The sequence below is a fragment of the Amaranthus tricolor genome, chromosome 13 (genome assembly GCF_026212465.1).
Source record: "Amaranthus tricolor cultivar Red isolate AtriRed21 chromosome 13, ASM2621246v1, whole genome shotgun sequence".
In the NCBI taxonomy this organism is placed as follows: Eukaryota; Viridiplantae; Streptophyta; class Magnoliopsida; order Caryophyllales; family Amaranthaceae; genus Amaranthus; species Amaranthus tricolor.
The window spans coordinates 10,202,532-10,215,310 of record NC_080059.1 but is presented as its reverse complement, the minus strand read 5'-3'; the positions used below and the strand labels follow the sequence as shown (position 1 = coordinate 10,215,310).

Genomic DNA, 12,779 nt, shown 5'->3' with positions numbered 1-12,779 from the left:
AAACATAATCAAAGTACAATCACTTGTACATACTCTTCCATATAGAAAACAAAACTTAGCTTATTTACTAGACCATTACAATGGAGAATAAGAATCATTCTTGTTTTGAGTATATCAAAAGACTTATTCATATTTATTCATACACTATGATGCGTTAATTCATCAAAAGAATACTGTTTCTTGTTGAAGTACGTAAATAAAGTATTATCATACGTATTTAGAGCTCATATGTCATCCCAACTTTCACCAATCTCTTCCTAGGAATATTAAAAACCTTATCACTTTGTCTCAAATTCTTCCTCAAAAAATTATAAGCCGAATCAATCACAATTCTTTTTCCAAACCCAGAACCTTTAGTAGCGATTACTTCACTTTCACCCATCATATGAACAACTCCAGAACGCCACGCTTTATCAACCAACTCCATCTCTCCTTGTAAAGCTTCCTCATTAGCCCTACTTAGCACATTCACATTATTAATAATTCCATCTTCATCTTCTTCTTCATCGTATTGATATTCCATTTGCGCTTGATACCAATAATCATCTTTAATAAACTCTTTAAGTTTCTCAACCAACAACCTCTCAAACGGTTCTTCTTCTTGACAAGATTCCGTATAACCATACCTAACTACACACCGGAACACATACAAGTCCTTAGGGTTAACCCTACGAAAAAGAAACCTTTCTTCAAGTGGGACCGTACTAATAGGCAATGACTTGATCGACAAGAAAACAAGGACAGAATGTAACGCAGGTATATTATCAATATAATGTCCGAAAATTGGAGGGATACCATTAACAAGCTCCGAATAAAAGATGGCTAAACCAGGAATACGACTAATATTGGTTGTATTGGCTAGATCTTTAAGGGTGTTTGGTGAAACTTTGTGTTCTAATTCATAAAAGTATTTCTTGCGGTACACGTAATTCCAAATGATCATTAGGGTTAAGAAGATGGTAGCAAGTGCCACAGGGAAGTATCCTCCATGGGGAAATTTGTAGAGGACTGAAGATAAGTAGAGTAATTCTACTGATGAAATGCAAGATATGTAGATCATGGCTAGTATTATGTGTTTCTTCCATATTACTAACATTACTAGGATTATGAATAGGGATGTGATCACCTCCGCAAATGCCACAGCAATGCCTGACATTTCAATAAATTGTTAGTATTAGTACATACTAGATAGATTCTCCTGTAAAATACAAATGTAATAAATATTTACTTATATGAATATATTAATATTAATTTATAAAATTAATTCTTTTATAACATAAACTTAGTCTTTAAATCTTTGTATTTGTTATAATAACATAAATGACAAAACAAATAAATAATTATTATACAATTATATATTAAAACATATATGTGAAAAAATAGATGATGATGATGATGATGAATTATATATTAAAATATATATGTGAAAAAATGGATAAAATTACCATTAATCAATAAAACTTTAGCAAAGTGATTATCATTAAACTATATTACATTGATGAAATCACTCAAGTAAATCAAGAAATGTCTGTCAATAGTTTTTATTAAATTTTAATTACTACAATTTTTAACAATAGAACATGTTAAAGGAATCAACTCAACCAAAAGTTTTGTTGATGATTGAAGCCTAATGATATGTTATATAATCTAACACACCCCCTTACATGAGAATTGTTTGGGCTAAAAGTATTGATACAACATAGTTGAGATTGAATCTGTAATCTTTTGTTACTCAGGTTTCTGATACCACATGTCAAGCAACCAATCAAAAAGGTACTATTAGAAAACTAACTTACAAATAAATAATGGAAAAATTGTCGAAAATAATCTAATCTTTTACTTATCTGCTATGAATAATCCCACCTATCGATTTTTAATAATCGATCTCATCTCTAATATATATTTGCTCTAAGCATACCCTATGGTTGAGGGGAGGGTGGGGTTATGGTGGTTCAGTGGGTGGGGCCCCTACAACAAAATTATATTTTTTGCGACATAGGATTTAGTGACATTTAAAAAATGACATTGATTTATATTTTTAGTGTAGTAATTGTTGGTTTTTATTTTAAGCTCCATCATTAAGTGATTTAATGACATTTTATTTGGCCTTTAGTGACATATTTAATTATTACTTATAGTCTATAGTGATATTTATAAGAAATGTCACTAGATTCTATGTCACGAAAAGATTTAGTATTATTTTTTATTATGTTACTAAAGGGTCTAGTAAATGTCACTAAATCTACTATATATACCATTAGAAATTTAAAGTTATTAGGCCGTGATAATTCGTCACATAATATCTCTGTTGCCCACTCGTGTGGACACGGGACACTCGTGGGCTTGGGTCCAAAAACCCACGAGTCAAGAGCGTTGACTTGCACATACACTTTGTGAGGTTCATTGTTTCCAAGACCATATGGTGGTAGGAGGATTAGCTCACCCAAAATATATTCAAGTTGACAATTTACTATTTTATCTATGTGGGATCTTGCCTCACATGTGAAGTATTTCCAACAAATATAACCCACTAAAAATATATCATGATGTAATGAGTTATAGTGGTGTAGATCACTGGGTATGCTTAGATAAGTGAATTTGATGAAACATTGGAGCATAAAAAGTGAAATAAGAAAGAAAGCAGCTTACCATAGGCATGACCAATACTTTCAGTTGTTCTGAAACCAAGAGTAACAGCAACACAAGCAATCATAAGGACATAATTGAGTTCTGGTATGTAAACTTGTCCTTCATGTTTGTCCGATGTGTGAACAACTGTGACTCGTGGAAAACATCCTAACGCAAGTGATTGTTGGATGATTGAGAATGTCCCTGATATCATGGCTTGACTTGCTATGATCGCTGCGAATACCGCTACTATGAACACTGGCCAGTACAATGGACCTGATCATAAAAGCATAAGAGTTAATGAAATATATATGAAGTAAGTGTTAGAATAAATAACATATTTTGGAACGTCAACCATTAGCCTACGCTTTTGGTGAGTTTGTACCTTAATATGGTATAGAAGCTAGCGTTACAAGTAGTCACGGGTTCGAATCTCAATTACCACCCCTCATTTAAAGTAGAATATTTAGTGCAGGCCTATGCAACATTCACACTTCTAATCAGTGTCGGTTATAGCAAGTTTTGAGCAAACACTTTTTTAAGTAATTTTTTTAACTTTTTTTCTATTTGAAGTAATATTTCAATATGACGTTACCATACATTTTGTTTTGAATTATTTTTCTTGAAGTGGAAAATTTTTTATCTTTTGATATAATAAGGAGCCACGTTTTAAAAGACATCCAAAAATAAATACAGCCTTTAAAATCTTTGCTCCACCCCTATTTCTAGTCCAAAAGGCTCTTGTGTGAGGGACGTGTTAGATTATACAACACATCATGAGACCTCAATTATCAGCTTAATTTTTTAGTTGAGTTGATTTATTAACGGTACACCTGAATAAGAATAAAGTATATAGTAAGTTAATTATTCTATGACATACTTAATAGTAATATAGCATGTAAGATGTAACATGAAGTAATATAGATATTGAAAATTGACCTGGTATGGCATCATAGAAAGTATTGCTAACTTGATTTTGGTGCAAACGAAGGAAAGAGGCTTGTCCAGAGTACGTTATCATTAGGGTGGGATAAGTAATTGCGGACATGCTTACTTGAATTGATCTAACTGAAAAATGTCCTAGATCCGCAAATAGTGCTTCTGTCCCTGCAACACACATGTGTATTGTTACTAATCCAGACTATATGATAATCCAACTTATGATTTTCTATAAAAAAGTGTTATATTCATTTCAACTAATATAAAATTTGATTCTTTTATTTTATTTTATTTTATACGTTGAATTTAAGTTAAAGTTAAGGGTTATTTTTACAATTTTAATAATTTTGTATTCGCTTTTCACAAAGCAACAAATTGTAACTCTAGACTTAGTAATCAAACGATGTAAGAGCAACTATTATTACTTTTTATAAATTACAGCACCAAAGTATGTATTAAAGTTTACAATGTAACGTTTCAAGTCAAATCACATAATTCTGATTATTTTAGCGGTCGTTATTTTAGGTTAAGGGGTTGGAATTTTGTGATTTGGCCTAAATAATATAGAATTTGATACTTTAGTAGTTGTAATTTGTAAAAAATAAACATTAAATTTATAATTTGCAAAAGTTCTAAACTTTAAAAATGTGTGAAAAATATAGTGTTATCTAAATAAACAATGAATGGAAGTGAAAAAAAAAAAAAAAAAAGATAAACCTGTGACACAAAGAAATACACCACCAAGGGAGATCCAAGCTTCACCACCATTCCTTTTAAAATACTGAATAATATACCATGGATTTAATGCCTTAATGACGGCAGGGTCATATTTAATAAAATTATAGACGCCAATTCCAGCATTAAGTAAAAACCAAACACTGACTATTGGAGCAAAACTATATCCTACTTTGTCTGTCCCAAATCTTTGAGCTGTAAATAGAAGAATCAAGATAGCAATTGATATCCAAACAACCCTCCCTACAAAAGAAAAACATAAAAAAAATTATTGATCATCTTTTTAATTGTTGGGATGAGTTATCCCACATCGATAAATTGAAAATGGTGTGCACACTTTATAAGCTATTAGAGACCTTCTTCCCATTGCCATATGGTTTTGGGATGGTATATATCTCCTTGGCTTATGAAGTGTGTGCACTTGTGTCCCCCCGTTAATATGCTGGCATTAACAATAAGTCCAGCCTAATTTAACATTAATCCTAAAATATGTTATATAATTTTAGAAAATTGATGAAACTTTAATTAATATTTACCCTCGGTAAAAATGGGTGAAGCTTTTTTGAGTCCTCCAATAGCCGATAATACTGAAATCAACATAATTTATTTTTAGTATATTAAGTAATGAAAGAAACCAGAGAACAAAAAACCCTAGTGAAGTATTAACTATTAAAAAGGGGTGTTTGGCTAATACTTAATAATTATTGGTAGTTGATTGAGGTGTCTGATTTTATAAGCTTGTTTGACATGTTGATATTGAACATGCTCCTAAGAGCATCTTGTCAAGAATAGCTTATTTTTAATCATAGAAATATCATAAGAGAGTTTGACCACCAAACTATCTATTTATACCTATATAAGCTAAAATTGTCCAATAAGCTATTTTATCAATGCCCTTTAAATTATTAGGTTTTGCATAAGAATGTATCATAACTACAAGACCCTTTAAGATCACGTATATATGGGGTATTCGATAATTATTAGACAATGTATGATAAAAAATTGTTAAAAGTCAAATTAATTTTAATAGTATTTCTCTAAAAACAGTGTCTGCAAAAATACTTTTAAGAAATAAAATTTGTTTTTCAAAAGTAAGCCAAACAGACTCTTGAAAATAAAGATATGAACCTGAGATAGAGGGAGTAAGAACACCATCTCCAATAACCAAGGAAGTTGAAAGCATTGTGACAAGCAATAAAATGTATTTGGATATTACACTCTTTTCCAAAAAGTTTTTGAGCTTTAAATAAACTCCTAATTGTTTGCTTGGCAACTCAAGTTGGTAGTTTGATACTTCTTGATCTTCAATTTGCTCACTAGGGAGTAACCCAACTTTTGCATTTCGACATAAAAGAGAATACAAGGCAAATGTTCCACCTACAATACACAACACAAGAAAGTTCAAACACATAATTAATTGTATTCTTTAATTATTGGCATCTATATATAAGACAACTGATATTATTAAAATATACATGAAGAACTAAATAAAAAAATTATCCCAATGATTGAAGTATTGTGTGATTTTCTTTAGTAAATAAGGTCTGTAATTTGACTTCTACTCTTGTCTGATTTATTAAGATGTTAATATTGGATGTTAAAAATATATTTTGAAAATGAGTTAGTGGGGCTAAAAAAATATAATTTACAAAAAAAAAATATGGAAAGACTTGAAGGATGGTATTTTGAAGGTTGAATTTGAGTAGACTAAAACAAAAATGAGAAGGAAAAGCAATAAAAGTTTACGCAAGAGTGATCATATTGGGCCTTGTTAAGGATTTTGAACCCTTTAAGATTTTTACTGAATAATCAGTTTGAATGTTACGGGCTTAGCGGGAATTAGATGTGTTACTTTTTTGTTTAATTTATTGTGCAATATTTGTATAAAAAAAACTCCCAGTGAAATTTAAAATGTGGGCTAAAATGAGTGAAACTCGGGTAGTATATCCATATTTGATATCTTATTAATTAGTAAAATAAAATGGCTAGTTAAACAAAAAAAAGCTAGGTTAATTTAATAATTTTATTTAATTTAAAAACATGTCTAATTATTGAATAAGTCATAATAGGCGCATCAATTCCAACAACGTTGTATAAACGCACAAATAAGCATACGTGTATTATCTTTTTTTTTTTTTTTTTTTACAAATGCACTCATGATTTTCAATCCTGTTTCTCTTTAATAATGCATAATAATATCATGAAATTTATTGAGAAGAATTAAATAAAATTCTGTTTATTATGTTTTAATTAATAAATTTAAAATAAATACAAATTCAAAGTGATTAATAAATAAGGAAATTTTACGTCGTAGCATTAAATTTTCATGAAATGTCAGTGGCATCATTTTTGTAAGAATTTTCCACATGATAACATTTAGTTTATGCACTACCTAACTGTCGTAGTATTTTTCGTTAAATTCCGGACAATTTCCGTTTAATTCACCATGTTGTAAGATTTTTCATATGGTAGCATCCAATTTATGCACTCAGATGTTTAATTCACCATTTAATTCATAAATTGGATGTTATCATGTGGAAAAATCTTACAAAATAAGGAACTAAACGAAAATTGACAAAAATTTAATGGAAAATGTTATGACAGCTTGATAGTATATAAACTGGATGCTACTATGTGGAAAATTCTTTCAAAAGTGCTACCATTGACGTTTCATAAAAATTGAATATTACCATATGAAAATTTTCCAATAAATAACATTAAAAATAAATAAAATAATTGCTATGAATTGAAGAACTATATTATTGAGTATCTCAAAAAGGTTTTGGAATATTCTTGAACTAATTGATTTAGTATAGTCTATAGTGTGACGTTAGAACTTAGAAGCCTTCAAATTGGATGCAGCCACGATGATAGCTATTACTTCCTCTGATCTAATTAAATAATAATAATAATAATTATTATTATTATTATTATCTCAAAAAAAAAGTAATAATAATATTTGTACTTTTTATATTATTTATATGTTAATTTTGTGTTATATTATCTAACTAGTTTGTAAGAAATTATATAGTCAAGTGGATTAAATCCGTTTCAAAATTAGTTTTTAAAAATTAAAATTTTATTTTTTAATATATATAATTAAAGATATTAATAATTAAAATGTCTCCCCAACATTACATATAAATAGAAGAGGAAAAATTATTATAATATTACTCCCAATCTCTAAGTCGTATTGTATCGATAATCAATTAGTTAAAACCTTCCCCAGCTAAGCTAATCTATTTAGTACTACTATGTTTATAGTTTAAAATTGTTACTTTTCATATTAAATAATAGTTGGTCTCAAAATAATACATATTTTACGTATGATTTTAGGCATCCCCATTTTAATATTTATGGTCTCCACATATCTTCCACTAATTTCGTTTTAACATTTTTATATTTTTTATGATCCCTACACGTTTTCCATTAATTTTATAAAAATATTTTTTTATTAGTTGTAGTTTTTATATTTTTTTCACTAACTTTCTTTTAATATTTTTAATATTTATGGTCCATACTTTTTCTCCATCAAATTTATTACTCAATACAATAAAATCTCCACTATCTAAAAAATGTTATTTTTCTTTATTCCTGTAAACATTTCTTATGAGAATTTCATTAAGAAATAGAAGGGAGTAGTTATTAGCATGTTTTGTACAAGGATAGCACGCATCCCACTTTAATTATTCTAAGTAGATTTCTTGAAAGCAGATTCAACGAACCAGCATTACATAAATGTAACCTTGTTATTAAAATCGATTTTAAAAAAAATTAAATTATGCAAAAATTAATATTCATATAAACACATCTAATTATTAGTACTGGTATGACTTATATCTAAAGCAATACAATTCATGTTATTTATATGATTTTTAATAATATTTTTGTACGTAAATAAAATAAATTAATATAAAGATAGTAAAAAAAAAAAAAAAAAAATTAGACAGCGTACCTTTTCCATTATCATTGGCCCTTAGTACAATGAAGACATATTTGATGACAGGTAGCAAGGTAATAGTGTAGTAAATGAGAGAAAGAACGCCTAAAATATCATCTTTATGTTTAATTCCTTTAGAGAAAGTGCTTGCATACACATACAATGGCGACGTACCAATATCTCCGTAGATTACTCCTATACTTTGAAATGCCAAACTTAGCACCACTCCCCAACTTGCTTCCTGTCCCATTCATTTTTCCATCAAAATTTAATAATACCCACCTTCATTATCCTTTTTTAATCAAACCACCATCATACACTCTATAACATATAAAACTGCTAATAACACTACCTTGTCCCACTCAAATCTGTTGAAAAATCGATAAAATAACGATTTGTGGACTTGATATATATTAGGTGGGCTAATCTTCCTACTACCTTATGATTTTGGAAAATAATAAACCTCACCAAGTGTATGTGCAAGTAATGCTTTTGACCTGTGGGTTTGTGGGCCACAATGAGATTATGTGAGAAATTATCACGGCCTATTAAAATCATCAACTTAAATTTTTCTTTTAAAATGAAATCATATATATTACTATTAGCGTTTGCCAACAGAAAAATCTGTGTTGTATTTAAACTTATTTTTCATCCAAATTTATTTATTTATTAGTAATATTGTGTGTAAATACTCAATTGATGACTTGTTTTTGAATTTTTGATTGAAATTTTTTAAATGGAAATATAAAAGAATAAAGGTTGAGAAAAGAATAGGGTACCTTGGCAGAATGATGAGCAGGGCATTGGCCTTTAACACGAGAGGATTCAAGGTCAAGAGAATCATGACGACGTAGTTTGGTGTGATCCTCCGATCCCTGCTCCGTATTGCTGCTACTTATTGCACTTTTTGGCATTTTTATTTTTTTTAAAAAAAATTAGAATACTAAAAGTAGTACGAGGTTGCAAACTAAATAGAATATCCTTACTGTATTTAAAGAGAAATGGAGTGTTAAAGTATTTTAAATTAAATTAATTTAATTTAATTAAATTAATTAAAATGTGTACTAAGTCCTAATTATGCGGGGATTCTTCACCTTTTCCGATTTTTAAAGGCCATTGACATTTTGCAATAATTCACATCTTCAACTATATCATTTTTTTATTCAACTCCTATTATTATAATTTTCTTTATTATTTGTCGTTCTCACCTGTTTTTCATACATTTTATTAGTTCTTAAAAAAGGTCTATTTTTTTTTATCAAAACTCGATCAAAGCTTCTTTAACATAAATGTAAATGTAAAAGCAACGTATATAAATTTTCATAAGTATATATTCTAAACACAAATTTACATTTTTTTTGCCTAAATTCTTGTATGAGATATGTCTTATATTTGAGTTAAATAGTCTAATAATATAAATTTTTAGCTTATAGGCATCTTATTTTTGAGGTCTTCTCACCTTGAAACGGTCTTATACAAGACGGGCTGAATTTTTTGTCAATAAGTTTTAGGTCAGATTCATGAAAATTCAAAATAAAATTTTTGAAAATAAAAAAGATCAAGTAGAACAAAATATGTGACTGTCGACTGGACATAAATAGAAATCGCATATTTTGTGCAGTTTCACAAAATGTATGATTCTACCTAGGTCCAGTCGCAAATTTGCAGTCGCACATTTTTTGCGAATCGGACCTTTTTTCTTTATTTGATTTGAAATTTTAAAATTTTTGTTATTTTCTGTGGCATATTAATCTATCAATATAATTGATGTTATTAATTATTTAACCAATATAATTAATGTTATTAATTATTTTTAAATATAAGAAGATTAAATATGAGGAGTCATAAAGAAATTTACAATTGTAAAAATATGGAGAGAGGATGCCATGATATAACAAATATTTCCTAAGGGGAATGGAACAAGCTACCTTGAGAAAAAAAAAATTTCTATAGAGAATCAATTAGGAACTATTATATATATGTTTTGGTCTAATATTGAAATAATTGCACAGGTTTTTCTTGACTTTGTTTGTATTAACAAACAATTTGAAATTAAACTACTGAAATTAAAACTTCATCAAACTACTGAAATTAAAACTTTATAATGAAAGATGCAAAAATCATATGGACTACCAATTTGGACATGGAGATATTAAAATATAAAAATGAAAATATGCATCAAGGTTAACTACTTATTGCATCACGAGTCTACCTCTTAACCAAAAAAAACTTCAACCAACATACATCATAGCTAAAAAATTCACATAAATAAAAAAAATCAAACAATAATTAAACAAAAAACACAAACTTTCAACAAATGAATTAGTAATTAAACACTCTTTAACAGATTAACGCTATTTTGTTTAGGATATGTGCGGAACAACCTACTTAACAAAACAGACTCTTTTAAAATATATCAGCTAAAATGTTAATTAAAATAGAATTTTTTGGTTATGGCATGTGTAACACATGCCGTACTAACTAGTTTATATCATAATTTTGAAATTATTCGCAATTTTATGATTTTTAAATAGGGATATGTATGCTTGAGTTTAATATTAATTTTGTATGTAAAAAATTGTTTATTGTTCGGAAAATGATAAATAGAAAAATATTGACAATATTGATGAAGTATAACCTTTAAATGATAGTACTAAATTATTTAGAAATTTTTTTTCCATGAAAAAAAATTATTTAATTGTTAAAGTCAACGATTAGTTTTTTATAAATCATAATACAAATTTCTATTGGGCGGCCGTACTCATTTTAGTCCTTTTTTTAGTTGTATGATTCAACATCAGCCATCATCTCTGGGAGTTTTCAATTGGTTCTTAGTTACGATTTTGTGGGCGAAACAAGGGAAGGAGAGTATTAGGTGAGAGTCGAATTTATGATTTTTATTTGAGAAAAATATTTGAGAAAAATAATGTTTTATTTATAATTGAGATAAAATTTGATTATCTTGTTATGATTTTTTAAAGTAAGTGAATATAGATATTTTTGGAATTTTAGTACAGTTTTTTTTATAAGAGATAAGGCTATAAAATTGCTACGAGCAATGGGAATAAAAAAATAAATCCTTTTTTTAAATCGAATAAGTTTAATATAAATTTAGTGGACAATATTTAATGTGTGTACATCCTAAGTGGCAAATTAAAAAAATAAAAAAGTGTTAATAAACATATAAGTGACTTAACTTGAGATTATTATGAAACCTTTTTAAAAGTTGTACAAAAACAAATTTGCATGAGCAAGGGTAAGAACTATGTATCTTTTATGTAAGTGGAATAAGTTTAATAGACTTATTGGACGATATTTGTTGAGTGTACATCTCTTAAGTCCCATATTGGAAATATAAGAAAGTGATGACAAATATAAAAGTGATAAATCCAACTCTAAATTATTATGAAACCTTTTGTAAACCCGATCTAAATTGGACAATATCTTACTAATGCGGATCATTCACGTCTAGTGGGCAGTGGCCTCTTAAGTCCCTTTGTACTAAATGTTGTTTACCCTCCACTCGGCTTATTGATATTAATTTTTTTATAATCCTAAAGTTTAAGGTTGGTGAATATCAAATATTTTATTTTAATGTGCACTAAATCTATAAAAAAAATCTTTTAATTTTTAAATAGTGAAAATTTTAAAAAATTTAATTACTAAATTAATTCATTATTCTGGAGTGGGCTTGGCGACAAAATAGATGAGATAATCCTTTCTACAACGTTGTGTACGCCATTGACTTTGATTAATGATGCCGGTTGCTAAGCACTAACTAATGATGTTGCCAACCAATTCTTATCAATTTAATGTTATTTTTTCTATCTACATTCTACATTATTTTATTCATAAACTTCTTATATTTTATCTTATTTGACGTTTCTCTTTAATTTGCATCATTTTACTTTGAAACTTGCTTCATTCCATTCACTATTAAAGTAAAAATAAACGTTAAACATTCGCATTTTAAAAAGAAAAAAAATGCTCTTTAAGTGACGAGTTGTTAAGAATATATTCATTATTGTCATCATGTTCAGTATATTCTGCTCATAGACTTGTTAAAATATATTATTATTAAAATATATTTTATAGACTCAAATGATAGAATTTTCTAAATCTAAATTTAATCCGATTAACTAAAACCTACGCGAACATACAAATATAACTTCTAACTGTCTAACCGTTGGTCAGCGATTCGAAAAAAATATTTATATCCAATCTAGTGCACTGTATGATTCATACTACTATTTTTCAAGTTGAATGATCATAGATCAACATTCACTTTTTCTGATTCACTATTTGGAAGGCCTAACTCCTATTTCTTCCGCTCATAGATATTTACTTATAAATGAAAAGAGAGATTGAAAAGAAGAATTTGTTGTATATTTTTGTCTTTTGATATAGCATCTTAAAATATATATATATATATATATATATATATATATATATATATATATATATATATATATATATATATATATATATATATATATATATATATATATTTTAAGTCGTTGTAACTAACAGCGACTTT

At 27.9% G+C, this 12,779-nt stretch overlaps 1 protein-coding gene across 1 annotated transcript; it reads right to left on the bottom strand.

Moving 5' to 3' along the window:
• Positions 1-40: 40 nt before the first annotated feature.
• On the bottom strand, positions 41-9,180 carry LOC130797749 (potassium transporter 5-like). Its single transcript, XM_057660488.1, has 8 exons — positions 9,022-9,180; positions 8,258-8,483; positions 5,431-5,679; positions 4,839-4,889; positions 4,285-4,545; positions 3,568-3,735; positions 2,650-2,904; positions 41-1,149 (listed from the first exon to the last, which is right to left on the bottom strand). The coding sequence occupies exons 1-8, from the start codon at positions 9,154-9,156 to the stop codon at positions 218-220; spliced, it is 2,277 nt and encodes a 758-aa protein (XP_057516471.1). The 5' UTR covers positions 9,157-9,180; the 3' UTR covers positions 41-217.
• Positions 9,181-12,779: the final 3,599 nt, after the last annotated feature.

Coding starts and splice junctions, on each gene's coding strand:
- LOC130797749 (XM_057660488.1), bottom strand. CDS start 9,156: ATGCCAAAAAGTGCAATAAGTAGCAGCAATACGGAGCAGGGATCGGAG. Junction 4,890..5,430: donor TCTTACTCCCTCTATCTCAG/GTTCATATCTTT, acceptor TGTTGATTTCAG/TATTATCGGCTATTGGAGGA. Junction 3,736..4,284: donor TGTATTTCTTTGTGTCACAG/GTTTATCTTTTT, acceptor TGTGTGTTGCAG/GGACAGAAGCACTATTTGCG.